The 19,184-nt window shown below is 50.7% G+C and overlaps 1 protein-coding gene across 2 annotated transcripts in view; it reads right to left on the bottom strand.

Moving 5' to 3' along the window:
* DDC (dopa decarboxylase) overlaps positions 1–19,184 on the bottom strand; it is a 77,880-nt gene that overhangs the window by 42,716 nt on the left and 15,980 nt on the right. For both annotated transcript variants that reach the window (XM_059170623.1, XM_059170622.1), the window contains 5 exons: positions 13,769–13,997; positions 11,057–11,170; positions 8,715–8,834; positions 3,675–3,809; positions 2,802–2,945 (listed from right to left, as the gene is read on the bottom strand). In XM_059170623.1, the coding sequence (XP_059026606.1) occupies positions 2,802–2,945; positions 3,675–3,809; positions 8,715–8,834; positions 11,057–11,170; positions 13,769–13,969 (714 nt within the window). In that variant the 5' untranslated portion in view covers positions 13,970–13,997. The remainder of the gene's footprint in view (positions 1–2,801; positions 2,946–3,674; positions 3,810–8,714; positions 8,835–11,056; positions 11,171–13,768; positions 13,998–19,184) is intronic.

Genomic DNA, 19,184 nt, shown 5'->3' with positions numbered 1-19,184 from the left:
CCAGCAAAAATGACTGGCTGCCCCCAAGAGACACAAGTATGAGAAGTATGAGTATGAGAAGAGACCTGTAGATAGGAAAGGAAACAATGTCCCTGCACCACTGACTACTAAAACCTCAAAGTATGTGAAATAAACCCCGCCAGACACAAAAGAAGCCCGTGGGCATGTCGACACCCATAGCTGAGATGATCCCTTGCCTCTCTCAAGAGCTGATCCTCACAGCTTTGGTTATTAGAAGATGGAAATTGATTTTGCGTTCTTGCTTTCTTGGGATGGAACTAACTGTTTTTGTATTTTGTCTGTTTTCCCACTGGGATGTCGCCTTTTTGCTTATTGAGATGTGAGCCTTTTTTTGAGATTTACTTTATATTATATATTCTGTTTCCTGCCAGCATTTTCCTTTTTTATTTTGTTTATGAGTTTTGTGGGGGTTTTTAAGAGATTTTATTTATTTATTTGACACACAGAGAGGGCGAGAGCACAAGCAGGGGAGCAGTAGGCAGAGGGAGTAGCAGACTCCGTGCTGAGCAAGGAGACGGATGTGGGACTCGACCCCAAGACCCTGAGATCACAACCTGAGCCAAAGGCAGGCACATAACTGACACAGCCACCCAGGTGTCCCATGAATTTTGAAGTTTTTATGAAATGAAATCCTTCCATCATTTCATATGATCTATCCCATTGCTTTCATTCTTCAAATCTGTAAAAGCGGGTTTTAATATATTTCTTTTTCCCTAGGCGGGGTAGTCTAATGAGTCTTAGAAGATTGACAGTACGGGTTTAAAAATATTTATCTCGTTTAAACAGAACCCTTTCAACCCTCCTGAAATTGTACATGGGAATTTTAAAGGTAGCCTTTCTTTCTAACTAGAATGGTCTTCCTTCCAAATCTTTATTTATTTGACAAATACTTATTGAGCATCTGCTAAGTGTTGGGCAGGTTCCAGGAGCTGGGATAACGAGCTGATTACACAGACGCTCCCTTCACATAGCTTGCAGTCTGGTGGGAAGAAGGAGGCAAGAAACAAACGTACCAATAAATATGGCTGTCATGCAGCACAGGGAAATGAAGCAGGACAGGGTGACTAAGGTGACGCTGGCCCAGCCTTGATCACAACCGGATACCTGCCTTGGCCATCAGCTTCTCCCATGAGCTACATCTGAATCTTCTTGATCCTTCTACAGGGTGATTATTTGGTGATGCTCCTGCTTCCCCTGGCAACTCCATAAATCAGGATCAAATTTTGTATCAAATTATACCCTCCATGCCCTCCCCAGTCACAAGTTAGATTTTCAATGAGGTCTAGTTCATCTGAACTGAAGGAAACAATTTTTTTGGAGGGAAAAAAGTTTGTCTCAAAGATTAAACCTTAAATTAAAAAAAAAAAAAAAACAGTGGACAGGAGTAATATAAAAGTCTATAAAAATCTGTAAGTAGACGTAAAAGTCTACCAAACCTAGATTGCTCTAACAGCTGGGAAACACTTGGATACCGAGAAGGGTTCAGGAGGAATATGAGCGTCTTGAAGTTGCCATGTAGAGCTCCCATGTAGAGCTCCCATTTCTTTTTAAGGTTTATTTTTTATTTTAGAAGGGGGCTGGGCAGAGGGAGAGAGAATCTGAAGCAGACCCCTCACCCAGTGCAAAGCCCAACCCAGGCTCGATCCCAGGACCCTGAGATCATGACCTTAGCCAAAATCAAGAGTCAGACGCTCATGGGGCACCTGAGTGGCTCAGATGGTTGAGCGTCTGCCTTCAGCTCAGGTCATGATCTCAGGGTCCTAGGATCGAGCCCCACATGGAGCCCCACACGGAGCCCCACAGCAGGCTCTTTGCTCGGTGGGAAGACTGCTTCTCCCTCTCCCTTTTCTTCTCCTTCTGCTGTTCCCCCTGCTTGTGCTCTCTCTCTCAAATAAATAAATAAAATATTTAAAAAAAGAAAGAGAGTCAGGCAGGTAACCAACAGAGCCACCTAGGCACTCTTGCTGTGAAAAGCTTCTAACGCCTGGCTCCCTCCCCAGAAATTCTGGTGAAAGTTGTGAAAGTTGCTGGGGCAGGGCCTGGGCATCAACGTATTTTCAGCACCACTGGGTACGTCTGGCGTGTGGCTCAGCCAGGCTAAACACCATGAGGCTAGTGCCAAGGTCATTCTTACTTGTCATGGATGTGACACATCAGCCCCAGGCCATGGCCACATCCAGGATGACAACTCCCATGTCCAGCTGCTCTAAGTTGTAATACCAAGTATCTCTTCCCTCCCTGGAAGATACCTGTCTGTGCACAGATGGGCAGAAACCTGGTGCTGTTTGGCTAATTCGATATTTTACCGATAACGAGTCACTGCTTGTTTGCAACACATCCCTTACTGACGACGCGTCTTAGTGTCTGCTCAGAATCCTGATCTAGGCGGCAAGGCCTTCTGGGTTTTATTTTTAATTTGGTGCACGGGTGCATCCTCCACTCCTCAGGACAGAGCATCCTACCATGGCATGGGGAGCGGGGAGGCGGGCGGGCGGGCAGCGTGTCAAGGGGCGATCACAGGATGTCACTTTTGACAGGAGCAGAAACAAGACCTTTTGGCTTATTAGGATGCTCCGGGCTGAGCCCTCCGCTTCCGTCTTTCTGGGATTAGGTGGAGGGAGAAATAAATGGAGTGTTGCTCCAGCCTCCCTCAAGGAGCAGCCAGCTGGCCATACAAGTACCACACAGCCTGGGACAAGCACTCAGTGCTCTGCCCGAGAGGCCCAGGCGGGGCTTGGAGACTCCCAGGGGGCCATACCCGACATGCCTGGTTAACTTACAAAGAAAGGGATCAGGCCCTCGGCCTTGTCTCTCTCCAGGACCTCCTGCAGGGCGGAAGCGCGCATGGCAAACTTGCCATCCGAAGGGATCACTTTTAGTTTCACGCCTCCAATTAATCCGGCTCTTTCCACCGACGAGTGCGCCTGGAAAGAAGGCAGCGCAGTTAGAGTCTTGCATGCGTGCACGCCATGCATGGGGCCGTGAGCCCCCCGCTTTGCAGAGAGCTCCCTGTGCGGCAGGCCCCCGCCACTTCCCTGCACCTCACTCCTGCTGTTGTCTTGGGTCCTGTGGAATCTCGCTTTTCAGTTTAGTGAGCAAACAGTGAGAGCTTGCAAAGCCTACCCTGAAAAAGAGTGCGCAAACCCGGTTCCTATCTGGGGGGCTCCTCTCACCACGAGGCCTGGGTTGCTTCGGGGCCACACTCAGTGCCTGGTGTCTGGAGAAAGGAAGCCAATGACAGGCACCATTGTGGGATGGTGGATCCACTGTGTCTCGAGGACTCCAGGAAGGCCAGTTCTTACCTTCTTACGAGGGCGCCCCTCTCTGCCTTGGGGCTCCCACCACTGCTGTCTCCTACCTGGCTCTGTCCTGGGGTCTGGATCTCACTGTGGCTCCCAATGGCCGACAGGAGGCTCAGGATCCCAAGCCCTCCAGGCGCTCCCCCATGACCCTGGTGCGTTAACCCCCTTTGGACCTGCATGACCTCCTGTCCACACTGACAGAACACCAAACACCCATGTCAAACACGGCTGCTGTGGAAATGTTGGGAAGGTCGCATGGTTTTGTTTGGATCGGATTGGACACAAAACAAAGATTCTGATCATAGAGGCTCAATGGACTTTGGGACCGACATGCTCAACTGACCCCCTCACCTGATCCGATGAGTAGGCCACTAGCTTCTCCATGATGGCGCCCTGCGTCAGCCCCGGGGAGGCGGCCTGGAGACGGCGCACCACCTTGGTCCGAGCGGCCAGCAAGGCCATCAGCGTGGCCTCACTGGCGCTTCCCTGGATCGAAGAAAAGGTCAAAATGAGCTTCGAGGGGCAGCGAAGGAATCAATATCAGAACTGTGGGGAGTCTTTAGCATCCCTCTTTTTCTTTTCTTTCTTTTTTTTTTTTTTTAAGATTTTTATTTATTTATTTGAGAGAGAATGAGAGAGAGAAAGAGAGGACCATAGGGGTGGGGAGCGTCAGAAGGAGAAGCAGACACCCCACTGAGTAGGGAGTCCGATGTGGGACTTGATCCCAGGACCCAGGGATCCTGACGTGAGTCGAAGACAGACGCTTAACCAACTGAGACATGCAGGCATCCCTAGTGTCCCTCTTTTTCTTAAAAGATGAATGTGAAGCCACAGAGCTGATTCCCCTTCACATAGGAAAAATCGGAACCCCTGGGACTGCCATTTTAGTGTTAGGATTCCTTCTAAGAGAATCGCTCTAAAAAGAGAGAGGGAGCACAGGCAGGGGAGCAGCAGGCAGAGGGAGAGGGAGAAGCAGGCTCCCCGCTGAGCAGGGAGCAGGACATGGGGCTTGATCCCAGGACCCTGGCATCATGACCTGAGCCATAGGCAGAGGCCTTTGGCATTGCTTTGTCTGTTTTGCTTAACCCCTCAGTCAGCACCTCTGGGCACTTAACTTGGAGCACATGTTGCCCTTCTAGGCAGGGGGCGGGGTTCACCACATGTACAGCCTTGTCTCCCTTTCCCATGGCTTACGATCACCACATCTTAAGTAAATCCTAGGAGAAACCCAGGAGCTGAACAGTTTAACATTAGAAAGAAAAAAAAAATAAAAGAATGTAGATTTTTGTTGAGTATGAGAGATTTGTAAGCTTTCGAGGTTTTGCAGAGAAATATACAAAGGCACCAGGCATGCCTGGTGGACTCCAGGGGAGTCCTCCCAGTGTAGGCTGGAGGAGGAGAGCAGAACCAGCACTGCTGCCCAGCTCTGTGCTCATCACCACTTGGACAGAAACATCTGCATTTGTTTGTAAAATGAGGTGCATTTGCTGGGAGACTCAGAAGCTTGAAGTCAGCAGACTCACACAACTAATGTCAACACCTTAACTCTAGCAAAGCATTAGGGAGTGCTACAGTCTTCAGGGCACTTGGAGGCTCATGTCTGCCTTTGGCTCAGGTCATGATCCCAGGGTCCTGGGATCGAGCCCCACCTCAGGCTCCTTGCTCGGCAGGAAGTCTGCTTCTCCCTCTCCCACTGCCCCTGCTTGTTAACCTCTCTCGCTGTCTATCTCTGTCAAACAAATTAATTTTTTTAATAAATAAAATTTTTAAAAACAACGACAACAACAACAAAAAAGAACGCTGCAACCTTCGCACATGTGCGGCTGGGAGTGGGTAAAGAGGACTTGGCTTCTGCACCCGCCGTGCTCTCTCATGTCATTTGCACAATAACTGTCTTTAAAGTCTGTCATCATCAGGTGGGAAATGGATGCTCAGCAAGAAGGGAACTAACCTGGTCCAGGTGAGCAGCTAGCAAGTGGCAGGGGTAGAAGTGAGCCCCAGCTGCCCTTCCAGGTGAGGGGAGGGGTCCCCACATGTATAGCCTTGCCCCTCTTTCCCACTGGTGATGACCACCACATCTTAAGTAAATCCTAGAAGAAGCCCAGGAGCTGAACAGTATTAACATTAGAAAGGAAGAAATATAAGAAGGTAGATTTTTGCCGTGTATGACAGATCTGTACAATTTTACGGGGTTTTTGCAGAGAAATATGAGAAAATCATTAGGTCACCCTCCCCCGTTAACGTTTTCTCTTCCTTTCCCTTCATGGATCCTGATTTCCTCTTCCATTTTATCATTTCGGTGCTTTCACTCATTCTTTTAAGTTGACGCATATCCTTTGGGAGACGGGTGAAGTGTGAACATAATCTAGGTTTACTCAGAGTTTTGAAGCTCAAACGCATGGGCTCGAGTCTACAGGATATCCTCTCTTCATCTGGCCTGTGAGGTGGGTTTTGTGTTTCTTCAGGCCATCTTTGTAGAAGTGGTGTTAGAAGAAAGGTTTCCAAACGTGATTAAAGAAACAGGGCTGGCAAGGCTAGATGGGCCTCACAGGGAATCTGAGTTCCCTGAGAGCAGGCACTGGGCCTCCCGCTCCAGGGCTCTGGGCTTCCTCCTGAGCCCGGCAGTGTGTGCGTCCTGGATCCGCTGGCTCATTCCTTCTCATCGGAAGTGAAGCATGAGAAGCTTCCTGAAAGACACAGCTTCTCCATGCTGTGCTGAATTATCTATCTGCCTTGTTCTGCCCCCAACACCCACGTAGGACTGAAGCCCCCCCCCCACCTTCCACCCTCTGCCTGAGGTCTTGACCCCCAAAGTTCTGCTCTCCCCTGATCCACTTGCTAATGAAAGGCTTTGAATGGCTGTGCTGATTCACTCTGGGGTTTGTCTCTGGGCTCTGTCCAGGTGCTGAAACATAAGTCCCCTCCTTCACGCAGCCAAAAGTGATTGAACACATACAATGGCCCAAGGAAGGAATGAAATTCCTGAGCTCCAGAGACTCCCAAGCAGCCCAAAGGCTCAGGCCTAGAACAGGAACCAGGCAGTTTTTCGGCCCTTTGTGGGAAGACCAGCTTTGCCAGGGAGGGGGGAGCAGGCGTCTGTTCCAGGCTGAGCCTGCATAATGACATCTTAGCTTTCACTGCAGCAGACAAAGGTTGCCACGCAAGCAGGAGGAAATGCTGGTGACAAGTGACTCAGGGGCCAGAGCCGCCCTTTCCGCCTCTGACTGTTTTAAGTGTCACCCCACACACAGCGAGCAATTGGCTTTTCTTCCACAAGAGCTTTCAAACCCAATTAAGAGACCATTTTCTGGGCAGGTTCGTCCAGCTCAGAGGATGATTTGCCGTTTGACTCTGTTGCCTGTCACTGTGCTGACGTCTAGAAGCTATGACAACAGCCTGGAGGGGCACGGTGTCCCCCACAGCTCCGGCCCCATGGCTGTCACCAAGCCGTGCTGTCTGGGGCCTCACGGACTGCAGACGATCAGCCTGGTCAGCTGGGAAGGTGGGCTTCTGGCTGCAAACAGGCATGGTCGCCTGTGTTCTTCAGCAAAACTGGGGGAATTGGGATTTGACGCCAGGGGCTGAAAGATGCCAGGACCCCAATGATGCTGGGGCTACAGGTCTCTCTGCAAAATGGAATTGTCTTTAAAGTAAAGAAAATTGCAAGATAGAACCTCTGGACACGAACCCAAGCAAGAAGTCAGGACTGAGCTGGTGGAATTTGTGGTCACCTGCCTCTAGTTAGCTCGCGCTCTGGGCATGATATGCCCCCTTTCTTGGCTCTAGGTCCTTCAGCTATGAGAAAACTTCTTGATAATGCAGTCAACCCTCATAAGTATTTGCAGGTTGAATGAGGATCACATAAAGCAGCAGGAATAAGCCTAGCCCAGGGAAGACATTCAGTAAAAAGTCACTGTCGGTATGAAGGGCACACCTGAGATTACAGGGTATTTGTAAGATTTTTGAGAAGCATCAAATTAAAAGAATCATCCCGGACTTGCAAGTGGAGAACCTTCCTCATCTGTGGTCAGAGGGAGACGTGACTATGAAAGAGGGGCCGGAGATACAGAATGCTGCGGGCTTTGGAGATGGAAGAGGGGCCATGGTCCAGCACTGTGGGAAGCTTCCAGAAACTAAAAAAAATAAGGAACAATTCTCGCCTGGAGCCCCCAGGTGTCAGACACCTGGCCTACAATGTTATAAAATGATAGTTTTGTGTTGTTTCTTTTTTTTTTAAGACTCTATTCATTTGTTAGAGAGATAGAGGGAGAGCACAAGCAAGGGAGCAGCAGAGGGAGAAGCAGACTCTTCACCGAGCAGGGAGCACAAGGCAGGTCTCAATCCCAAGACCCTAAGATCATGACCTGAACTGAAGGCAGAGGCTTAACCGACTGAGCCACCCAAGTGTCCCAGGTCTGTGCCGTTTTAAGCCACCAAAATCTGTGACAGCAGTAACAGAAAACAGACACATGGAGGTCAGAAGCCCTGGTCTGGACCTGCTCCCTACTTGACCAGGCAGGTGATTGCACACAAAGGCACCCAGGCTTCAGAGTTTTCATTGGCCAGTGGACAGAGGTACAGCTGCCTTAACTGATTCTCCGAGCCTTTAAACTCAACAGTGTTCACCCAATTTCATTATCATATACTTGATCCCAGAAAAATGATGCCAAGCAAGATGGTGGGTTCATCAGAGCCCATCGTCCATGCTGAGAAGTGAAAAGAGCACAAAGCCCACGTCTCCTTGGTGGCATTTGTCCTGAGCCTCCCAGTGGCAAAGACGTGGACCGTCCTTGGTGCCTGACTTATCCCTGACACACCCTGGGACGTCGTCGCTGTCACCAGCACATGACCAGTGAAGAGAATGACACGGGGTGTAGAGAAGGTGGCCACGTCAGATGACCTTGGTTCTCATTGATACAGCACTTTCTAGAAGCCTTGGAATGACTCAGTCACAGCTGCACTCACCGCTCAGAGGATGGTGATCTGGGTGGTGGCGGTCACAGCCCTGTGGTGAGACAGATGTGGGCTGAGAGCCCAGTTCTAGAACTTACCAGCAGGTGGTGGCTTGTGGGCTGGGCCCTTCACAGCTCTGAGCCTCAGGCCCCTTGCCTGTCAAGTGGGGTTAAAAAGGCCCCTAATTCCTAGCCTTTTATAGAATTAAATGAATTAAAGCTTGGAAATCACTCAGGAGCGACTTTGATCTGCGGAGCCTGGGGGAGGGAGAGGTGGACAGCGCCAGGACCCTACCCAGGTCGAGAGGCTTCCTAACTGCTTGTTTTCCAGAAGGTCCCATGAAAGCTCAAGTGTCTCTTTTTTCCCAATTGCCCCCGTGGCCCTGGTGTGTAGCCCCAGTGTCCCAGGAAGCTGGGCACCCCTCCCCTGTTGTGTTACCTGGATCACTCCACCCCCTTCTCCCACTTGTCCGGCCAAAAATGCCTCTGGCAGCTTCAGCATCTTCCCCAGCCAGTCCATCATCACCGTCTCCAGCTCTGTGCACGCCGGACTTGCGGCCTAGCAGGGCAGGAAGACAGGGATCAGCCGCCTGTCAACTTGTCATAAACAGGTACCCTCTGTCACTTAGAATCTCAGCGTCAGTTTCCCAAAAGGCCCTCCCCGGGAGGGTTTAATGTGATGGCATGTTCTCCCATCTGGGGGTCCCAGGGAGAAACTTCAACAGAGACTTCTCCCCCCAACTGGGCACAGCAGCAGGACCCCTCCCTCTGGCAACTCTGAAAGCAATACGGGGGCCCCTTCTGGGCACGTGTTCTGCAGAGAGCTTAGCACATGTGACATCTCTCACCCTCAGAGAACTGAGGGACCCACAGTGCCTAGATCCCAGATCTGCCCCAGAAGGGACAGTGACCTCCCTGTCCCCCACCCACAGACTTGGGTCCCAGGGAGACCCTCCTCTCCCCCCTCTTCTCTGCCACACATCTCTAGACACTGGTGTCAGAACAACGGGCCAGGTCTTGCAGAATTTGGGGAGCAACAGGAGGGTTTACTCTTCCACTGAACCCCAGATTAAAATCTCCCAGCCCCAGATGCTGTTCAAATGTCTGAAATGAGCTGAAAGGACTTTCAGATAGGTGTTCTTCAACTAGGACTCGTGGGGGAATGGCCAGGAAGGAAGGTTCAGGCCAGAATAACCCCTATGGACTGGGTTGTTCTCCACCAGCACCACGTGCAACCCCATCTAGGCATCCATGTATACACAGAAAGATCTAGAAAGACGCACTGGTGGATTCTCCTTCAGTCACAAGGGAGTGCAGTGAGACTGGATGCAGTCCGGGAGGTGGGTTCCAGGTGGCCCGAATCTCCTGGGAGCCCTCCAGGTCAGGCCACTGACCTCACCTTTTATGAGCTGGAGATGGTGTTCTGCCATTTCGGGCACTCCTCTGTCATTGCACAGGGGAGAGGGCAAGTTGGCCTTTGTCCCCAACCCAAGGGTGCACACCAGCTTGTGACACGTGGCTGGGAAGTGGAGCAGAATGTTCTGCCTGCTAGTGTGCCCCAGGGGAGGGTCCTACCCCATCCCAGTCAAGATCAGCTCCAGGCGTGGGAAGTGCACTTGCGGTTAGGAACTCATGTCTTGGCCAGGGGAGCCAAGGAGCAGCCCGCCCAGGCTCCAGAGGAATCAGATTGTCCTCAGAAAGCACATGTACCATGGGATAGACACCAAGTCACCCAGGAGGGACAGAATGGCTCTGGACTAGCAGGGCTAATGAAATCTGCTGTAGTAGCTTATGGAAAAAAGTGTCCTTTAGAAGGGGGTGATCATCAGAGACACAGGGAGGTGACCGAGGTCACCTGGTCCACGCTCATGCTGCTTTGGGCACCTGACAGAGAGCAATTCAGAGACCCACGGCAGGGAACCAGGGATGACCCTCCCCCAACCCTTCCTGGGCAGCTGACTTGGTCCCCTAGGAAGTCTCGTCTGAAGAGCCAGCAAGTCAGGTGGGGCGGGGGGGGCGGGCAAGGAGATGCTAACATGTCCTTCCCCTGCCCTGGGTCCTGGGTCAGCACGAGTCATCACGCACGAGTACGCTCAGCTCAGAGGCACCAGCCACTCTGGTGGCACTCTGGACGCAAGAGGCCTGGGATCCCTGATGCTGTTGGCCTGCTGCTTGGCTTCTGAGCTCTGCATTTAGGGAGAAGGGAATCCTTCCTGCAGCACTGGACCTGGGAGCAGGGAGCTGGAAGGAGGAGCTGAACCCACCCGCTCCTCTGGCATTTTATCTCCAGATAAGGTGGTGCTGGGACTGCTGGCATGGGGGCGGGAGTTGGTCCCATTTCCAGAGTCACCTGCCCCGCATGGCTCCACACGGCCGATGGGCAGGGTCCTCTACAGGCTGCCAACAGATGGAATGAGCCCCAGGCAGCTGCAGGGTATGCACAGATCCTCTGGAATGCTTGGCAGGAATGCAGATTCCCAGGCACGGGCTGCAGAAAGTCTAAGGCCTCGGTTGTGATTTCAATTCATACCAAGTACCTCTAAAAAAAAAGTGCTGCATGCAGACTTGGACTTTCTTTTCCTAGAAAGGAGACTTTATCTCATTCTATTTCCCTGAATTCTAAATTCCCTCATGAGACACTCACTCCGAGGCTGAGACCCTCTCTGTCCGCGCAGGTGCCACAGCTACCTGCTCAGGTCCTGTGAGCCCAGGAGCCCTGTCCCCACAGCAGCATGTTCCACCCTTGCCAGAATCCCCCAGGATCCCCCCTGCCGAGCTCACCCAGGAGAAGCCGATGCAGCCGATGGCCCCACACAGTATGTCGGCAAGCAGGGCTGGGTACGAGTTGGCCGTGGGGAAGTAGGCGAAGAAGTAGGGGCTGTGCCAGTGGGTCACCTGTGTGCAGACATCAAGGTGTGAGGGAGCCCCGCCCTGTGTGAGGAGGACCCAGGGGCCCTCCATTGGCCCTCATGGCAGGGGAGGTCCCAGAAGCTGCCCTGTATTTTAAATTCTGGTTAGGTGCCCCCGTCAGAGAGCAAACAGAAGTGGAAATACCATCTCTCCGGGTAGAAGCATGGCTTTCCTAAAACTGCTCTAAAAAAGTAAAATCTGTATTAGAGAAAAAACCAAGTCTGATTTCACAATTGTTCAGCTGGTCTTCCTGCCGCCGACTCACTCTCCTATGCAAGGCATGCCCTCGAGCAACTGCAACTCCATCATCCCCCATATCCCTCCTCTCCTCTGTCTCCACCTGGCTGGAGGGTCCCAGGCTACGGCAGCAGTGGGGCCACACCGGGGTGTTGGGGGAAGTGGGGGTGTCAGGAGCCCAGCCAGCCCACTGGGGGTGGGAGGATCTAGGACTGGGAACATGGGGCTGCCTGGGAAGATCTCAGAGTCTGGGAGGAAGGTGGAGGAGGGGAGAAGGTAGGTAGAGGAGGGGCAGTGCCTGCTTGTTCTATTTGTTCTTGCTGTTGACCAGCCTGTCAGGTGGGGAACAGAAGAAATAAAGCCTTTAAGACACCTTCCGCCCCTAGGGATGGAGGGGTTCTGCCAACGCTCCTCGTTTTCTTAGTCTGGAGAAAAATGCAAATACTTCTTCTGTCATAAACTAGTTACTGATTGTCCATTGGACCCCATGTGGCCCAAAAGACCACTCTGGTTGTGAAGGCAACTCACTGGGAGCTCTCCGAGAACTGGGAGTGGTCCTGGAGACTTAAGACTAGTCCTGCTGCCACCACGGTCATCCGCACCCCAGGCTAAGGTCAGGGACCCTCCTTGGGAGGACCAGGCGCTAGCATGTGCTCCCGGAGCACAGAGTGGGTGGAGGGATGGACACATATGGCAGAAAACCAGGGAGGACCAGGGCATTCAGCCTGGGGTGGGTTCAGGTATGGCCAACAGCTTGTGGGGACTGAGAAGGAGGGAAGAATGGTCTGGAGAGAGCTAGAAGCTCAGCACAGTCCCAGCATGGGCAGCTCAGGCAAGAGAGGCTGCCAGTGGACCTGAGGGGGCATAGGGAATGCCAGGCCCAGTGACCAGGGCTGGTGAGATGCTTTCGGGGGCCCAGAAAATACTTTAATTTCTTTGAAGAATCAGGAGAAAGAAGTAAACATTCAGGTCCAGCAGACAAAATGAATCTAATGCAAATGTTTTCATGTTCATGACAATGCCTTCGTGAATTACAAATTCCCGTATTTCTATGGAGGAAGTGGTCCCCTCACCCTGTCCCCTCCCTGCTTGCCCTGACACCGGGCAAAGGACAACTGGGGGTCCCTGTGTCTTTGCTTTCACTCTGACCTGAAGCTCACACCACGCTCCAGATGGATAGTGACTCTGCACACCTGCAGACAGGAGCCCCGAGAGGTCACCTACTGTCCCCGCAGCCCACCCAGGGACCCCAGGACTCAGGACAGTGCACGCACCAGTGCAGCTGGGACACTGCTAAATGCCCCCTTCTCACTCCACCAGAAATCTTCAAATTCCGTCGTCTCCCACATTCCCCATCATGGAACATGCTTGTGCTGCCCAAATTCCTGTGTGGAAGCCCTAACACACACTGTAATCACATTAGGAGTGGGACCTCTGGGGGCCTTGGCAAGGAGGAGAGGGATGCCCACAGGTGGCCGTCGGCAAGCCAGGCTAAGAATCCTCACCAGGAACCAAATCCACAGGCACATTGATCTCGCATTCCTAATCTCGGGATTATGAGAAGCAAATAAATGTCAGTGGTCCAAGCCACCCAGCCCTGAGTGTTTTGCCACACCCACTACCTGACATTTAACCACACCTCCCCTGGAGGGGCTTAGGGCCTTAGTGCAGAGCAGCTCAGGGTGTTTGCACAACCTCAAAGGCGAGAACAGGAAACCCTTACTTTGCTCCAAGCACAAATGTCAAGGAAAACCCGTGGGAGGTGGAAAGTGAGCAGCTGGTCTGAAAGAGGCACACTGGTCAGGAGGAACAGCCCTGCCCCGGGTCAGTGGCCCTGTGACTCATGACTTCGGATAAAGAGGTCTGCCTCCAAGGACAGAATTTGCAGAGAAGCAGGGAAACGCCCCGCCCCCTCCCTTTCTCAAGTAAAATAAATAATGTCTTCCGGGCAAGCAATTTGCCTTGCTGAACACAAGAATGTTAGGAAGGTGCTTGCTCTATTTTGAGCAAGGAACTTACTTGAAACAAGCCACTAGGGGTGGAAACGAAGTTCCTATGAGGGCTCACGCAAGTACCCCGGGCTCAGAGCGGGACCCGACCTGGGGATCTATGGGGAGAAGCATACTCACTGCCCTGGAAGCCCGCACAATCCGGGGCACAGTCCTGGCTCCGTCACTTACTAGCTGTGTGACCTCGTCTGATTACCTAGCCTCTCTGGGCTTCAGCTGGCTCGCCAGCAAGGTGGCTGTGAGGACAGGTAGCATGACACGTATGACGTGCCTGATACCCAGTAGGTGCCACCGTAACACTAGCCCTTCTGTTTCGCAGCCTGGGGTCCAGACTTACCCCCGGCATGATTATCTTCTCAACATCATTGAGGATGTCCTCAAATGTGTCAGGCTCCTCGGGGGCAGAGGTGGGGATCAGGGGCCGCAAGTAGCCGGGCTCCACGTCGGGGTAGACCTGGCGCCCCTCAATGCCTTCCAAGTAGTCAGCCACGAAATCCACCATCTCCTTCCCTCTCCTTCGGAATTCACCTGAGTTCATGGTGGCCAGTCTTATTCAGAGGCAGAACCTTCACAGCAAGAGAAAATACATCGGTTAGCAACTATGACAACCTTGCAACTGGACCGGGGCAGTTCCCGGCAAGCTGACTGCTCAGACAGCCTGGTCGGTGATGGAAACACCCAGAACCCAGGTGGGAGCACCTCCTTCCGCGTCTGGATGGGTGGAAACACCACTGGTTTTGGACACACAAACCAAATGCTCATCCTACCATTGGCTGGCTATGCTCATCTTATCCTCTGCATCAGTGAACGGGGCCCCAAGCACTCACTTCTCGTCCTGGTCCATCCCAACCGGCATGACAAGCACCAACCAAGTCCCGCCCTGTTCCTCCATAGCCGCCAGACAGAAACAGGTAAGTGTAACCCTCTGAGCCCCTGTGCCCACGTGAGAACTGAAGGTGACAAAGCCGATTCCTCAGGAAGGTGTGGAGGTGAACTCACATGGTGCGTGTCATGCACTCAAGCCAGAGCCCTGGGTATGTAACCTCCTATCAGCTTGTGTCTGCTTCCATTTGATCCAATCCCACCTGGGACCACAGTCCTGCATGCAACCTGCTTCCCAGACCCAGCCTTTCCCTTTCTTAGGACATCAGGAAGACACAGGTGGTGCCCTGAATACACGGGGCAGTTAGGTTCCATAAAGTCTCCATGGACACCACACTGCCCCCAGGGTAAAGGCAGGGTGAGGATCCTGAATCTCTGGTCACAAATAGGTCAACCAATCAGTACATAATATTGTTGTATTTTTTCAAAGATGCTTTATTTGATATTCATTGATGAAGACTGGACTCATGACCAACTGCACTCTAACTCATGCCAGGGGGCTTCTCTAACACATGTGTTTTCTCCCTAAGGCACAAAATGCCTTGTACATGCAGGACCCCTATAGTGTGCTTCAGATTTTATTTATTTATATAGAGCAGGGGGAGGGACAGAGGGAGAGGAAGAGAGAAGATCTCAAGCAGATTCCCTGCTGTGCGCAGAGCCTGATGTAGGGGTTAGATCCCATGACAATGAGATCACGACTTGAGCCAAAATCAAGAGTCAGATGCTTAAGGGACTGAGTCACCCAGGCACCCCTCTGTGAACCATTTTAAACAGTGAAACTATCAAGACTAACCCGACCATTTGAACACTATGACACTACATAGAGTACTTGTTGACACAGGAAGGTGGGCTATTGCCTTGCTCCATCTCAGATGGAAAGAAGCACAATGAGCCGCTCAAATGTGTTATCGAGTTATACTGTGCACATTGTGAAATGTCAGGAAAGCACCATGAGGATGGATTTTGGGATTACAATTTGAGCACGTAGGTAAATTTGCAGGGAGGAGGTCTGTGAATAATAAGAACTGGCAGTATTTTCGAAACAGGGATCTGAGACAACACAAAGAAACATATTCACCTGGAATCCCACCACTCAGAATTCTGATGCAGAATTCTGTCCCTCCAGAATGCTTCCTGGATTTCTAAGGGACCACTGGGTGCTGAGCAAGGGGCACATTTTTTAATTCCTCCCACAGTTAAAAGCATCATAATTCAGGATTGACTTTTCCATGGCACACGTGCTGGGTGGGGGGTGATTCCACACCTTCTGTACATAGCACAGGTGATGAAGTTGGTATCAGAATGCCAGCACATCTTCTATCAATTCCCACTGTCCATGCAGGGTGTCTATGGATTTTCCTTATCCTTATTTATGAGATATAAGTTGTTAAAGAGAAATAATTCACCAGACACTTATTATGCACAAGAAGATTTTATTCAAGACTACTGCCATGGGGAAGAGACTGAATTTAGCTCCCAGTGCAACAGGGAAAGGTGGTGGATTTATAGCCAACAGGTAGGGTAAGGAGTAGATGAACATGACTCAGAGTAATTTGGTTTGGGGTCCGGGGTGGGGAAAGAAGACCTCGATTGGATATCAAGGGCAGAGCTTTCCTTGAAGAGCTGGCTGGCGGGATTCTTTGCTAAACTTGGGCTCAGCATGCTGAAGTAAGCATGAATGAAGATGGCTCATGAAAGCAGGACTGAAGTTTGCTCAAGGAGGGCTTCTTGGAGGAGGTGAGCCAGTCTGAGGATGCCTTTCCATGCCTCAGTGTTCTCTCCAGTCTCCAGGATGCTTTCCTCAGAGCACTCCCTGGTACATGAGTTAGACTTTCCTAGGTTGCTTCAAGATCAGCTCTTACCAAACTCTTATCTCCGTGTTATTGTTTGGGGATACATTTTGCATCTAGTGAATGAATGAGTCACAGTGACTGGGACATAAAGTATGGTTCTAAGTTGTAGCAACAGTGAACGCTAAAAACCCATGATCACCTGGAGTCCCTGTTCGCGTTTATAAGCTCAGAGCCAAGGAGAGCTCTGTTTCTCCTCTGGGATATCACAGCCAGACTTTCCAAAGGCTCTTAGAGCCACAAAGCTTTATCTGCATAGCTTCTGGTAAATAATTCCCTGGCTCTGCAGGCTTTGAAACTGATTTTTCATTCAGAGTGACTGATTATTTCCAATTTTGCACAGAGAGTAAATACTTGCTTTTTAAAAACCCCAAGGTATTTCAAGTTGACATGATTCCAATTCAACTAAAACTGCATAGATTTGCAGGTCTTTTTGCTACCTTGCTTTTCACGAAGCAATTTTGCATGCGTGTCCCATGTTAATAAATACTTTTCCAGCATGTGGTTTCTCATTCTTGCTTGTATTTCACAGGTTCCGTGTGCTATAGTCACAATACACTTCAATTGTTGAACATTTGGGTCGGTCCCTGCAGCCTTTGGAGAAAGTGCTGGGGGAGCCCAGTGGCCAACATGTCAGGATTGAAAGCCAAAAGCCTCTGACTCAGATGTTTACTGCTTATACCATCTGACGTCAATCGCCACCATGGCAAACCTGATCTGAAAACAAAATTCGTGGTAGTAATAGCATGATCTCAAAGGACTTTTTGGTGACGATTGAATAGTACCTGGCAACAGCTTTGAACAGTGACATTCAATAAATGTCAGTTATTGGCATTTCTGTAAAACACCGGCAGGTACAATGTACATTTCTGCACACTTTGTTTGGAATTACGGTTTTCTGAAAGGAAGAGCGTTGACCTGTAGTTTCTACGGAACAAAGTCTTATAGAAATACACATTTTTGGTGTTTCAAAGGTGTTTTGGCGGGACATCTGGGGGGCTCAGTAGGCTAAATATCTGCCTTCAGCTCAGGTCCTGATCTCAGAGTCCTGGGATCCATTCCCGCATCAGGCTCTCTGCTCAGTGGGGTCTGCTTCTTCCTCTCCCTCTGCTTGCCACCCTCCCTGCTTGTGCATTCTCTCTCCCTTTCTTGTCTGCCAAATAAATAAATAAAATCTTAAAAAAAAAAAAAACTGTTTTAAACCCGTCATCATCAAACAAACAAATAAGTAAAGCCCAAGGCCACATCTCTCCCCAGAATTCTAGCTCCCCAGAATGGTCTCCCAGTAGAAATGTATGGCAGTGCTTGGTCTGCTGTGCTGTGGCCAACACTGGGTTTGGGAAACTTCATTTTAAGCTTTACTGGCCTCATAGGTATCTATGACTCTGTTTTACTTGGATTAATAGGTTTTAACAGGTTTCTCTATTTCTTTGCCATGTGGATTTCTTTTATGAATTGCTTGTCTCCTGCTTTTATTTAATTGTGAAAACTCTCCTGTAACAGCCATTATGTCTGTGATGTATTCTGCAGACGTTTTCTTCGTTTTTGTTGTTGTTGTTGTTGTTTAACCCGATTTTATTGACAATTTTCTTCAGATCTATAAGAATTTCAGCTTTTATGTAGTCGGATATCATGAGCTTTTCCTTTATGAGTCGTACCACGGGAACAACTGTAAAAATGCCCTGTGGAGGGGGCACTGGGGTGGTACAGTCCGTTGAGCATCTGACTCTTGGTTTTGGCTCAGGTCGTGATCTTGGGGTTCTGAGATTAAGCCCTGTGCCGGGCTCCATTTTCAGCCCAGAGTCTGCTGTGTTTCTCTCTCCCTCTGTTCCCTCCCACTGTGCTCTCCTTCTAAAATAAATAAAATAAGTCTTTAAAAAACTGCCCTATGGAGTAAATATTCGGATGAGCTCTATGTGCCCTGCTGTGGGTTAGCCCGGAAACTAGCAGAAGACCCAGCGTGAGAAAGTTGGGCAGAATTAAGAAGGACACTTTGCTTCCCGGAGAATCGGCGGCCCCCTTCTACCAGGAACAACCTAGCATGGACGGCCACACGGGGGGCCCCAGGGAAAATGGACAGACACATCAACTCACCCTCTGAAGAAATATTCCCCAATTGTAAGATGACACCAGCCCGTTATGTTCCCGTCACTCTGCCCTCGTTCTGCCTTTAATTTGCCTATTGTTTCCCATAAAGACCTTTGCAGAAGGCTCTTAGGGCGAAGCCCCAGAGAATCTCGTGCTCATTTTGTAGCTGGTTGATATCTCATGCCCCCAAGCTGGGCAAATATTGGCTGGAATATGCAGACAGTGATAAAGTCTGTGATTGATGTCCCCCCACGCCCCCCCACCCCAAGCTTCTGAAGACATGATCTGATCACTGGGCAGGCCAGTCCCTGTGATCTTCTTGCCACGGCTGTCATGACTCGTGGGTGCCGGGACCCCAGCTCGACCCAGACCTCTGCACCCCAAGCAATCCACCTGCTTCTCAGTCAGTGCCGGGCAGGAAACAGCTCCAGCCCACAATCTCAGACAGGTCTGAATGCCCCTGCACCCCCTCGTTCCTCCTGCCTGGCCCAGGGCTTGTTTGGTTTTGTGACGTTCTCTGCTAACTGGGCCTTCTCCATGCTGAGTCCTCAACTGTTGATTTTTGCTTCACAGCGTCAAGCACTGACCCAGGACCATACTGAGCACCTCAAATATTTGCTCACTGAGAGAGATGAATGAGTGGGTGTATGAATGGATGAACAGAACATCAGATCCTGTAAACATTTTGTTTCTGAAATATGCTCTATTATACCTGTTTCTTTACTTTTAAGACAGTTGTAACTACAAGACCATCCCATATCTGCCACAGGAAAAGCCACAAGAGACATGGGTCCTGGGGCAACTGGGTGGCTCAGTCCGTGAAGCATCTGCCTTCAGCTCACGTCATGATCCCAGGGTCCTGGGATCAAGCTCTGCATCCAGCTCCCTGCTCAGTGGGGAACTGCTTCTCCCTCTGCCTGCCACTCCCCC

The sequence above is a fragment of the Mustela lutreola genome, chromosome 4 (assembly GCF_030435805.1).
Source record: "Mustela lutreola isolate mMusLut2 chromosome 4, mMusLut2.pri, whole genome shotgun sequence".
Taxonomy (NCBI): Eukaryota; Metazoa; Chordata; class Mammalia; order Carnivora; family Mustelidae; genus Mustela; species Mustela lutreola.
The sequence above is the reverse complement of the archived record's forward strand: the minus strand, read 5'-3'. Positions and strand labels throughout refer to the sequence as shown.